At 37.2% G+C, this 12,969-nt stretch overlaps 1 protein-coding gene across 2 annotated transcripts in view; it reads right to left on the bottom strand.

Annotated features, from left to right (window-relative positions):
• Window positions 1-12,969, bottom strand: part of EHBP1 (EH domain binding protein 1) — a 317,715-nt gene that overhangs the window by 254,274 nt on the left and 50,472 nt on the right. For both annotated transcript variants that reach the window (XM_011956827.1, XM_011956828.1), the window contains exon 4: window positions 6,005-6,100. In XM_011956827.1, coding sequence (XP_011812217.1) covers window positions 6,005-6,100 — 96 coding nt within the window. The remainder of the gene's footprint in view (window positions 1-6,004; window positions 6,101-12,969) is intronic.

Raw genomic sequence — 12,969 nt, 5'->3', positions numbered from 1 at the left:
GCTAGCAGCCTATCGATCTTTATTGTTTCAAAACACCAACTCCTGAATTTGTTGATCTTTTGAATGGGTTTTCATTTTCTATTTCCTTCAGTTCAGCTCTGATTTTGGTTACTGCTTGTCTTCTGCCAGCTTTGAAGTTGATTTGTCCTTGCTTCTCTAACTCTTTCAGTTGTGATGTTAAGTTGTTAATTTGAGATTTTTCTAACTCTTTGATATGGGTATTTAGCGCTTCGAATTTCCCTCTTAACATCGCCTTAGCTGTGTCCCAGTGATTCTGGTCTGTTGTATCATTGTTCTCATTAGTTTCAAGTAACTTCGTGATATCTGCCTTAATTTCATTATTTACCCCAAAGTCATTCCAGAGCATGATGTTTAATTTCCATGTAAATGCATGGTTTTGAGTGATTTTCTTAGTCTTGACTTTTTTTTTTTTTTTTTTGACAGAGTCTTATTCTGCTATCCAGGCTGGATTGCAGGGGTGTGATCTTGGCTCACTGCAACCTCCACCTTCTGGGCTCAAGCAATCCTCCCACCTCAGCCTCCTGAGTAGCTGGGACTACAGGCACACACCACTGTGCCCAGCTAATTTTTCGTATTTTCAAAAGAGACAGGGTTTTGCCATGTTGCCCAGGCTGGTCTTGAACTCCTGCCTCAATCTCCACAGTGTTGGAATTACAGGTGTGAGCCACTGCACCTGGTCCATTTTTTGTATTTTTTTGTAGAGATGGGGTTTCACCATGTTGCCAGGCTTATCTTAAACTCCTTGGCTCAAGCGATCCACCTACCTTAGCCTCCCGATCCTCCCACCTCAGCCTCCCAAAGTGTTGGGATTGCAGGAATGGCCCACAGTGCCTGGCCATACCCAACTCTTATAATATTTCCATAATTTATTTAAATTATAATAATTATTTAATATTAAGAAATCCTCTATTTTTGTTGATGCATATCATTATCTTTCATCACTGCACCTACCTAATCAGAGACACATAAACCAGTAAATGGACTATTAAGAAGCAGTTTATTAAGATATTAAATGCTAATATAAAGCCCTGCCTTCATTTTAATGCCTGTATATATCTTAAAAGTTACCATTAGAGGCAAAGTTTTCTTCAGTGCAGAGGTTAAATAAACAGCTGGAATTTCAAAACACTAAAAGAGACTTGATAATCTAGACAAAATGGCAAATCAGCAGGGCTACTGATACCCTTCCTCTTACCTCTCCCTCATTAACCTCAGAAATGCCTTAGAAACCTGAGAAAGGGTAACGGATCCTACAACCAAATGCAACTTTTTTTTTTTTGTTCTTCAACTGAAGTACACTTTTGCAAGCATTTATTTGAGAAACATTTATTGGGGACTTAGTATATAAGGGATTGTAGAAATGTTACATGGATTCAAAGACAGTTGTCCTAGCCTTCAAAGACAAACACAATAGTTCTAAATTCAAATAAATGTATGATGAATGAAATAAATGATTTTACCAGAGATTAGAAACGACACACTACTTCTTACAAGAATGAACAAGAGAAACTTCATGAGAGAGAAAACATCTGGGCTGGGTGGGATTACAAAGGATTTCCACAGATTTCAGAGTCAGTAAAGGCAAAAGGCAACAAAGTATAAGAAACAGAGAGAAAAGTAGTGCGGTCACATTACACGCCCATTTAACTTACTCAAGTTCACTTCATGTATCAGAGGTGAGGTAGGAATGGAGGTATCAAGAAAATAAGAGAATATCTCAATAAAGCATGCTTTTGGCTCAACACTGCACTCTAAGATTGAGCACACACGGATGGGAGATGGGCTCTGATATTTCCCCACTGGGTCTCTCAGGTCCCATGCGTCTCATAGAGAAACATTTATGATTGATTCCACTTTGGTCTATTAATGATCTTCTATTTCTATTACCATAGTTGAGTTCATACCTAGGCTATTTCAAGATGAACGTGACTGGAGCACTCTCTCAGTCTCTTTGATCTCCATTCAATCTTGTATACAGATTAATTTTCCCAAACCACAGTTCTGACCGTATCAGTACCAACTCAGATTTCTTTAACAACCCTTACAACTTATGAGACAAATTCCAAACTCCTTAGTTACTTCGTCATGTCTGTTTACTCATTTTCTAGTATAATAGCATGACAGCTGGTTGAGTTTGAGCTGTATTGAAGCAACTATTTTTATGAGTAAATTCACATAGGTAGGATAAAAATCTGCCAAAAGAAGTTTCTTTGATGGTGGTGAACAGGGAAAGGGTAGAAGGAAAAGGGAAGTGGAAAACAATACTTAATATTTGTTTCCTCAGCTGGCTCTGCCTATAAACTAGGTTTATGGAGAAAAAGAATTATAAATAAAGGTTGAAAGAGCTTTTCCATGATGCACTTAGGGCACAGAGACCAAGTAATACAGTGTGATGCAATGCAGGGGAGACATCATACCATTCTCCCTGCCTCTCCCTCCCGTCTCATTTTGTATTTTGAGGAATGCAGCACAGCTCCAGCCCAGTTAGTATCAAAATAATAATATATTTACTGAGCACTCACCATGTCCCAGTTCTTGTGCTAAGTGTTTTACTCATTATAGCAACCTATGAGGTAGGTACTCTTTTCATTCCCATTTAACGGAGCAGAAAAACGAAAACTAAGAGATGCAGCTTCCCACAGTGCACAGCTAGTGTTTAAGCTATGTTGCTGTTTCAGGTCTGTCTGATTTTTACCCACTTTGTTGGTTCAGTGTAGGCACTGTGCTCCCAGGATCTAGAAAAGTACCTGGCACATAGCAAGGTTCTCAAAAATACTGGATTAATGAAGTAATGAATTAATCTTATAAATTAATATATAATATAGATTATATAATATATAATACATATATAATATATCTTATAAATCAATAGATTTTTAACAGCACCATCTACATATGACATACATTAACTCTTAAAGCAATGAAATATTTTTTAAAGCATAGATAATGTATTATTCCTAAAATAATTTTTACCAAAGAATAATTTTAATGAGACCAAGAAGCACATCTGATAGGGCCAAGTGAGTAAAAAGATGTAAAATAAGCAGCAATGATGTTCATTTCCAAGGCACTTAAAAATGATATCTCTACATAATTAACTATATTACTGACCAGACAAAAACATTTGTAATGAGAATGGCTTCTAGCATAATTCAATTAAGCATTTTTTTACATCCTACTCTCCCTCTACTGTCTCCTTTCTTAGCACTGCACTAAAGAGAAAAATTAAAAATAGTTTGAAGAGCCATTGTCCTTCTCAAAATCCTAAAAGTCTTTTAAAAAAAAATTTACTAGAAACAGCTATTGTCAGTTTAACTCAAATATCAAAAGGAGGCTAAAGAAATTAATTTTTGGTTAAATGACAGAAAAATTAAACATATTGATAACTATCTTAAAATGCACCTCCTCTATGAGCATACCTCTGTGTATGCTACTCACTAAGGACAAAAAGGGTGCAGAGCAGTCCTTTCCTATCTGCAAATTTCAAGATTAAGTGAATTACGAGATTTAATACAAGTTTTAAAAAGAGAGAAAATGTGAAGTTTTTCACTTGAATATTTTAAGTGTTGTTCAAAAACAAGATCCAAAAATTACCATGAACAAATGAAAAGTTACTCCATTTTGTTGTTTTACTTTTCTGCTTATCTATAAGAATTCTGGGAGGATGGAAGGAGTCAGGAAGATGAAAGTATCTGCTGAAAATACTCTTTTAAATATTGAAAATGGTCACAAGGTTGCATCAATAGCACAACTGTGTAGAAACGTGTAATACAGCAGACGGACAGGGAGGGGTGTTTGGGTTTTTTTCTACATACTAACCCTCCAAATCTAAAAATTCAGTGATAAGGATATGCTGAACATTCTCATCAGTACTTGAAAACCTCACTTACCTCCTGATCCTCCAAGCAACACATTTCAACAGCCACTTTCAACTCAGAATCACTGTCAATGCATATTCTTTCCCAGAACACAAGGCGGAGGCTATTTTTCAGCTCTATTCTAGTCCCTCATTCTCTATCACCATTTTATTAAAAAGTTGTATAACCATGTCCATTCATTTGCTTTGCCAATACAGACTAAAACAAAGTAAGAAATTACTTAAAAGTCTTCCTTGGCCAGGCACGGTGGCTCATGCCTGTAATCTCAGCACCTTGGGAGGCTGAGGTGGGTGGATCACAAGGTCAGGAGATCGAGACCATCCTGGCTAACACAGTGAAACCCCATCTCTACTAAAAAATACAAAAAATTAGCTGGGTGTGGTGGCAGGCGCCTGTAGTCCAGCTACTCGGGAGGCTGAGGCAGGATCAACTGCTTGCCCTACAAACCTCTGGCAAATTGTCAGCCTGGGCAACAGAGTGAGACTCCAAAAAAAAAAAAAAGTCTTCCTCAAGTATGTCAGAGATCCTACTGTTGTGATCAATATTCACAACTCTTTTTATTACAGAGTAGGCAGTACAGTGTAGAGGAATGAACAGGGCTAAATCACAGTCTATGTGGACAAGTTACATTCCTCTCTAGTCTCAGTTTCCTTATCAGTAAAGTGAGAATCATTATAATACCTTAGAGTTGCTGTGAAAGTTAAATGAACTATATGCATATAAAGATATTCTTCTGACACCAAAGATATTGCTCTTAACTATCATTACCATTCCAGTAGGACAAAAATGGATAGGAGGGGCTTAATAACTGTCTCTTTGGACAGCTGGTTAAAAGGGCAATAGAGTGGTTCTGACTATCCTAAAAAAAAAGAATAGCAGTTACTGTCTCATTCCTATTTCTCCCTGAATAAATCAAGAATGGTATACATCTGACAAGCATAATCAAATAAGGCTATAATATCAGTAACAGTAATATCAAAACTACAAAATATACATAATGTGCTAAGAATCATTAATAAATACATATATAATACAGAACATTTAAAATTAGTATTCCATTCATGGGCTAGTACATTAATATTCATCATATTGTTTTGTTCTTTTGAACTCTGCAGTACTTTCTGAATAAATAAATTAATATATTGTTTCACAAAATCAAAAGCACTGTTTACACAACAATGTCATATGCTAAGCCATATCATTTTGCTCTACTTTAATTTCATGTCCTAAAAATATTTAGCGGATTTTCACAAATTTCTGTTACTAAATTATGCTTAATGAGATGACTTCTCCCCTGCTATATACGACGATAAAAGTAGCCTCAACACAATTTACGTGACTCAGAGAAGAAATAAAACATTAATTTTCTAACTCCACCACCTTCCAAAAGGCTAAAACTGGGACATACTGAGACATACCTGTCCCCAACTTTTTTTGATGCAGGAAAGGAGTTGGTTAGGAAAGTAAATATTCTGGTGCTGAATTACCATATGTAGGGGCTACTTTATAATGTTTCAAGACATATGGAAGACTTTCAAGAGAAAATACATATGAAATAGGCAAGGGGGTATATGAACAACTATGTTTTTAGATCTGCACTTTGAATTTACAACCAGCATTTTGCCTTTAAGCAGCAACACTTATAAATATTAATATCAATAAAATATTTATCAACTATCAATTTAAAACATATCTTGTTATATTAACATTAATAAGATATTTATCATATACTAATTTTAAAGCATCTTTTTATCAAACAAGGCTAACAAAATGAAGGTCAAGACTCAGAATTCCACACTCCTCAGCTTTCCACAGTGAAGGCATTTTATAGTCTCCTGTGGGTAGAACGTAGGAAGTAGTAAAAGAACTATCGCAGCTGATCTGAATTGTAACAAGTTCAAAAAGATCCCCAAACTATTCTGACTTTATAGACCATGAAATACTGTGATTCCTTTGCATTGTTATCAATTGCTATGTCCCTAAAAATAATGCACAGTAGGTACCAGACTGGACACAAATGCATAGAACAATCAACACTGAAATATTCTGTCATTTGGAACCCTGGTCATACAATAAATTCTATAGCCTATAAAAATGGAACTTACCTTAAAAAGTGTTACAGTGATTTCAATGTTTTCAGGAACAGGCCACACAACAACACCACGATATGGATTTTTTATTCCAGGTTGCCAGCTATGTGCCTACCAGAATAAAAATGATACCTTCAATATGAAGTATAGGAAATGCAATGTTAGTAATTTACCAGAATAAAATGATATGTTCAATATGAAGTATAGGAAATGCAATGTTAGGATTTACCAGAATAAAATGATACTTTCAATATGAAGTATAGGAAATGCAATGTTAGTAATTTACAACGGTATATTGACCCTATGTAGTATCCCTGAAGCAAAAATGATTAAACAAATAAAACTTTTCAAGCATTAAGCTTGAGCCAAGATAGTTATATCACATGACAGCTACAGATTACTATCCGCAAACAAATCTTCACCCCTTCATACACATAGAAGAACATGCAAAAATGATGAAAACATGATGTCTCATGTTTTCAAAAGCTACTGTCTGTTTCAAGTATTTTATTAGAAGAGATATTTTAAAAATTATTTTTGTGGACTAGGAACTTTACGGTAAATTCATATTTTAAAAGAAAAAACGAATTGTATAACTTTGCATTTAAGTTCATTTCCCACTAAACTGTCATGTTTATTTGGGGCAGGTAAAGAACAGCATCAGTTTCTTCCCTAGTACTGATAATTATAGATATTATTTTCCTTGTACATCTTGATTATCAAGGTTCCCTAAGGAACCTCCACACCTCAAAATTTGGGGGTAACCACCATAGTTCTTCCTTTATGGCATCTCCAGTCAAAGTTGAACTAATGGAAGATGGCATGCCAAGACCTCTCAACTCAACTAAGTCTTCACCTCTATTGGCTACAGGACTGTCCATGGACATGCTATGAAAATTATAATAAAAGCTAACACTTATACAGAGTACTTTCTATGTGCCGGTCCATGTCTTAGGAATTTACTTATGTTAAACTCATTTAATCTACATAAGAACCTTATGATGTTCTTCTATTATTCATTCATTCATTCACTCATTTGCTCAATTAATACTATTTGCCAAGCACTGTTCTAGGCCCTGGAGGAGTGAAAAACAATCTGCCTTGGGGGAGTTTACAGTACAGTAGGAAGAGAACACAAACAAAACAATTAAGCAAAATATATAATATGTTGGGTAGAGGTAAGTGCTAGGGAAGAAGAATTGGGGGTAAGAAAAGAGAATATTTTTGAATAGGGTGCTTAGAGGAGACTTCATTGAAAAGATGACACTTAAGAGAAGGCCAAAAAAAGATAAAGGAATCAGACATGTAAATGCACAAAAAGAGGTTTCTAGGGAGAAAAAATAGCAACTGGAAAGGTGCTGAGGCACTTATATAACAAAGAGGGCAATGTGGTTAGAACAAGGTGGTCAAGAGGAGAGCAGTAAGACACAAGGCCAGAGAAATAAAGGAGAATCCAATCATGTAAGGCCCTGGTATGTCATTGCAAAGACATTGGCTTATATTTTGAGTGAAATGGGAAGCCCCTGGAGGGTTTTAAGTAGAGGAGTGACAATCTAAGTTATGTTTCAACAGGCTCATATTGGTTAATGTATTGAGAACAGGTTCCAAATATAAGAGAGAAACAGGGAGATCAAGTAAAAATCTACTGCAATAATCCAAGGGAGATGTGATGGTTACTTGGCTTGGGGTGGTAGAAAAGTGGTACAAAGTGGCCAGATTTGGGTATCTTTTTATATTTTCCAGGTAGAGTCCACAAGATGTGCTGCCTGATTATAAGAGACAAAGTAACCAAGGCTGATTCTAAGACTTCTACCTTTTAGAAGAAAGGAATTGCTATTAACGGATAGTAGGCAAGACTATAGAAAGGACAGATTTGGGAAATAAGTTCAGAAGCTCTGTTTCACACACATTAAATATGAGTTGCCTCTTAGCTACTCAAGGGTGAATGTACAAATAAGCAGCTGGATTACGTGTCTGGAGCTGCAAATTTGGGAACTGTCAGCATACAGGTAATATTTAAAGTTTCGGAATATAGATAATACCAACGGAGTGAGTACAGATAAAGAATATAAAGGTCCAGGCCGGGCGCGGTGGCTCAAGCCTGTAATCCCAGCACTTTGGGAGGCCGAGACGGGCGGATCACGAGGTCAGGAGATCGAGACCATCCTGGCTAATACGGTGAAACCCCGTCTCTACTAAAAAATACAAAAAACTAGCCGGGCGAGGTGGCGGGCGCCTGTAGTCCCAGCTACTCGGGAGGCTGAGGCAGGAGAATGGCGTGAACCCGGGAGGCGGAGCTTGCAGTGAGCTGAGATCCGGCCACTGCACTCCAGCCTGGGTGACAGAGCGAGACTCCGTCTCAAAAAAAAAAAAAAGAATATAAAGGTCCAAAGACTAAGTCTCGGAGAAAAACATTAAACAGGTCAAGAAAATGAAGAAGGCAGCAGAGGCCCATCAGTTGAAGCAAAAGTGTGGTATCCTGAAAGTCTGGTGGTAAGAGTGTTTCAAGGAGAAGAGAACAATCACCTGTGCCAAATGTTGATGACAAGTCAAATAGGATGAGGCCTGAAAAATGGTCACTGGGTTTAACAAAGCAGAAGCCATTAATAAGGTCAGGTACAGTGGCTGATGCCTGGAATCCCAGCTACTTGGGAGGCTGAGGTGGGAGGATAGCTTGAGCCCAGAAGTACAAGTTCGAGAAGGCATTAATAACTTTACAAGAGCGGTTTCAGTAAAGTGATGAGAACAAAGACCTGATTGGAATGAATTTAAGAAAGAATAGGAAGAAAGAAATTGAAGAGAGCAAATATACTCAACTCCTCTGGGGTGTTTTGCTGAAAGGAAAAGAAACAAGTTGGTGCTAGTAGAGAAAATAGTGGCAGAAGAGAATTTTAAGAAGAGAAAAATATTTTATGCTGATGAGAAATATTCAGTTGAGAGGGAAAATTTAATGATGCAGAAGACAAAGGGAGAACTGCTAATGTCCTTAATAGTATACAATGAGACAGATTGATCGTTCCTGGCAGCACAGACCATTCTTCCACAATAATAGAAAAAGAAGTTACAGTATATGAGTGCAGATGCAAGTCAGGCAGCAGATTTAACAGACTGAAAAACTGAGGGACAAACTTGCTCAAGATCACACAGAAAGGAAGTAGCAGAATTTGATTTGAACCTGGGCCAAGGAACCCAGAAGGGATCAAGATTAAGTAAACTTAGGTCCACGCAAATCTTATCACATCTTACTAGTTAAAATGCCAGCAGAAGATATAGGTTTAACAGTGTACACCAAATCCAACTTATGAATTGCCAATAATTCTCCCTCTATTCTCTTTCTATTGCCACCCTATGATAAAACTTCAGGTATAGAGATGGAAACAGAGGCTCATCACGAGACTTAGCATACCATAGTGAAAGGTACAGAACAGAGTTTTCTTGATTAAAAAACATCTCTCCAAAGATTTCTCTAGTCCCCTGCCTATTTCCATGCCTGTTGACAGCCCTAAAACAAAAACTCCACAAAGTAAACAATCTCCATCTTGAAAAGTAAATTTCTGTGCACCCTAGATAATCAATCAAAACTCCACTCTACTTACTTAATTCTGAAAACTTGTAACAACCTTAATTCTTATGGTTAATCAAGCTATTTTTCTGGTCTCTTCAAGCTTGCCATAATTAAATTTTCATAGTTTTCCCATGCAGTAAAAATGTAAGAAAAAGAGTGTAACCACTGAATCTTTTTAATCATCCCTAGCAGACAAGGCTATTTATTAAATTCTCAATGAAAAATACCCATCAGAGATTTTTAGACCTGAAGATATCCTTAGATTTAATTCAGATCTGGATAAGGAAATTGAAGCAAGCAAGGAGTAAATGGTTTGCATGAACTCATACTAGTAACCAGGAGAGGACAGACTTCGGGACTCACCTAACCCATACCATGCACTGCTCTATCCCTGATTTGCATGGTAGTCAAGAAAATAGTCTTCTATCCCTTAGGACTTAATATTTCTGTGTATGACACAGTGATCGAAAGTGGGAAAAGCAGGGAATATGGAGACCTTCCAACAACTGGGCAGAGTTAGGAGATGATAGTTTCAGGTAATTTCCTCAGGTATCCTAAAGGTTGGCCCTCTAAATCCTCAGTCCTGGATCAGGGAATAGTAATTAGACTGCTGAACAAACAAAAATACAATCTGCTTAACAAACTAAAATCTTTTTATTATGATTAATAAAAGGAGACATAAGTATGCTAGTTCCTAAGTTGCTAGTACACTGCCATTTTCTTACCATTCTATCTATCCAGGAACTCTCTCCCAGCAAAAAGGTCTAACCAAGTTCTGGCTTTTTGATATTCTTTCTGGGGCTGTACAACCTGGCTGAGTTAAGACACTAAAATAGTATCAATTAGTCTAGCTAAATAGCTGACAATGAGTACAGTCAGGGCCAGCTTTCTATCGTTTAGCTAATTATTATATACAGTTGACCTTGAACAACACAGGTTTGAACTGCACAGTTCTACTTACATGCAGATTTTTTTCAACCAAATGCAGACCAAAAATTGTGTGTGCAAGATGTAAAACCTGCATGTGGAGGGCTGACTTTTCATATATGCAAGTTCCACAGGGCCAACGTCAGGACTTTATGTGCAGATTTCAGTATACACAGGGGTCCTGGAACCAATCCCCTGTATATACGTAGGGACAACAGTACTACTAGAAAGCAGAGGATCAGTAAGTTTTTTTTTTACCAGAGAAGAAACCAAGGACATTCAAAGTGGAAAATGTGACCAAAAAAAATAGTATTACTATTTTCTAAGAATTTACTACAACTTTTACCTCAAACAGTGGTAATCTGAAGCTAGAAAAAGAATGACAAGTCTAATACAGGTAACTAGAAACAGTTATGGTAATAAACATCTAATTGTACTAACCCACAGAGACACTAATTTAGGCTTTTAAGAGGTTGACAGAGAAAAAAGCACACCACTGGCCGGCCATGGTGGCTCACGCCTGTAATTCCAGCACTTTGAGAGGGTGAGGCAGGTGGATCACTTGAGGTCAGGAGTTTGAGACCAGTCTGGCCAACATGGTGAAACCCTGTCTCTACTAAAAATACAAAAATTAGCCGGGCATGGTGGTGGGCATCTATAATCCCAGCTACTTGGGAGGCTGAGGCAGGACAATCGCTTGAACCAGGGAGGTAGAGGCTGTAGTGAGCAAGATCACGCCACTGCACTCCAGCCTAGATGACAGAGCAAGACTCCATCTCAAAAAAAAAAAAAGAAAAAGCACACTATATTGGCAAACATCAGCACTAAGAGAACCCTGAGCAGTTTTCATTTTGAGTAACAGAAAGGATTTCCCTATAAAACAAGTAGGCACAGCAACACACATACAGCCATCTGGCTCTTCAGTATAGTTAGGAAAGGCAGATTATTTAATCATTTGTCAATATCCCAGTACAAATAATGACAGAAGAAATTAGGATACATTATCCTGGTCCCCTTCTACAATTTTTCTCACATTTCAAGTCATATCAAAGATCCTTTAACATGTGCCAAAAACAGACTTGAAAAAAGGCAACACTTCTCAATTTTGGGTGACTCTATAAAATGTCTCATTCGCTAATTATTTCATGTCATATTCTTGCCTAAAAAACGTGTACCTAGTACAGTACAGAGTTAGCAATCATTAATTATTTCTGATTCCTATAAAATTGAAATATTTCAGTGAAAAATTATAATTTTTAAAATTGCATATATCCACATAAGATGTCATATATAAAGTCATCTTAGAGTTGTCAACATCACTGTCATTAGACAAAGCTCTGCAGCTAGCTGTACTCTCCTTCTTGAAATGGTAGCACATTGTAAAGGCTGTAGCACAACCACAGAGCAAGGACGTAAAGGTGGTAATGCCATGAAAAAAAAATGGTAAGGATTTTAAAGTTATAGTTTCCCTTTGGAATTCTCCAACCTCTCTGTGAGCCTAAATTTCTAGTAAGATAACAGGATTTAGGGCAACAGAACTATTCTGCCATAATTTTTCTGGTCTATCATAATTGCCCTGATTCCAACACTGTCATATATTGTACTGAAACATAATTTATTTAAGCATATACAAATCAACTGCAGCCTGACGAAATCTTTGTTATAAAAGCCATGACTTAAAGAGAAGAGGAAGGGAAGCCACATATTGTGATGGTAATTATTCTCTCAATCAAAACGTATTCCAGGATCAGAAGCGGTGGATCATGCCTGTAATCCCACATTTTGGGAGGCTGAAGCAGGCGGCTCACCTGAGGTTGGGAGTTTGAGACCAGCCTGACCAACATGGTGAAACGCTATCTCTACTAAAAATACAAAACTTAGCTAGGTGTGGTGATGCATGACTATAAACCCAGCTACTCAGGAGGCTGAGGCATGACAATTGCTTGAACCTGAAAGGTGGAAGTTACAGAGAACTGAGATCACACCACTGCACTCCAGCCTGGGTAACAAAGTAAGACTGTCTCAAAAACAAAACAAAGATTATATAATGAGCTCTTGTATATTTAGCTCCAAATTCAGACATGTACTCAAAAAAGAGAGAGTAATAAACTGAGAAATAAATTTTAAATTAAATAAGGTAATGTGCCTTATTATTTTATTGTCTAATCAGGTAATGAACTGACTTATCTGGGTGTCAATTCCAAATTTTAATCCACTACTTAAAAATAAAAATAGATACTGAGAATACTGAGAATCAGGAAAAGAAAAATAGTAAGCTACACAGATGCCAAAAAGAAATGATTATTGTAGCTGGGTATGGTGGCTCATGTCTGTAACTCCAGCACTTTGGGAAGCTGAGGCAGGTGAATCACTTGAGGTCAGGAGTTCGAGACCAGCCTGACCAACATGGTGAAACCCTGTCTCTACTAAAAACACAAAAATTTGCTGGGAATTGTGGCGCATGTCTGTAATCCCTGCTACTCGGGAG

Source organism: Colobus angolensis, unplaced genomic scaffold (assembly GCF_000951035.1).
Source record: "Colobus angolensis palliatus isolate OR3802 unplaced genomic scaffold, Cang.pa_1.0 Scaffold425, whole genome shotgun sequence".
Lineage (NCBI taxonomy): Eukaryota > Metazoa > Chordata > Mammalia > Primates > Cercopithecidae > Colobus > Colobus angolensis.
This window is presented reverse-complemented; position numbering and strand designations above follow the sequence as displayed.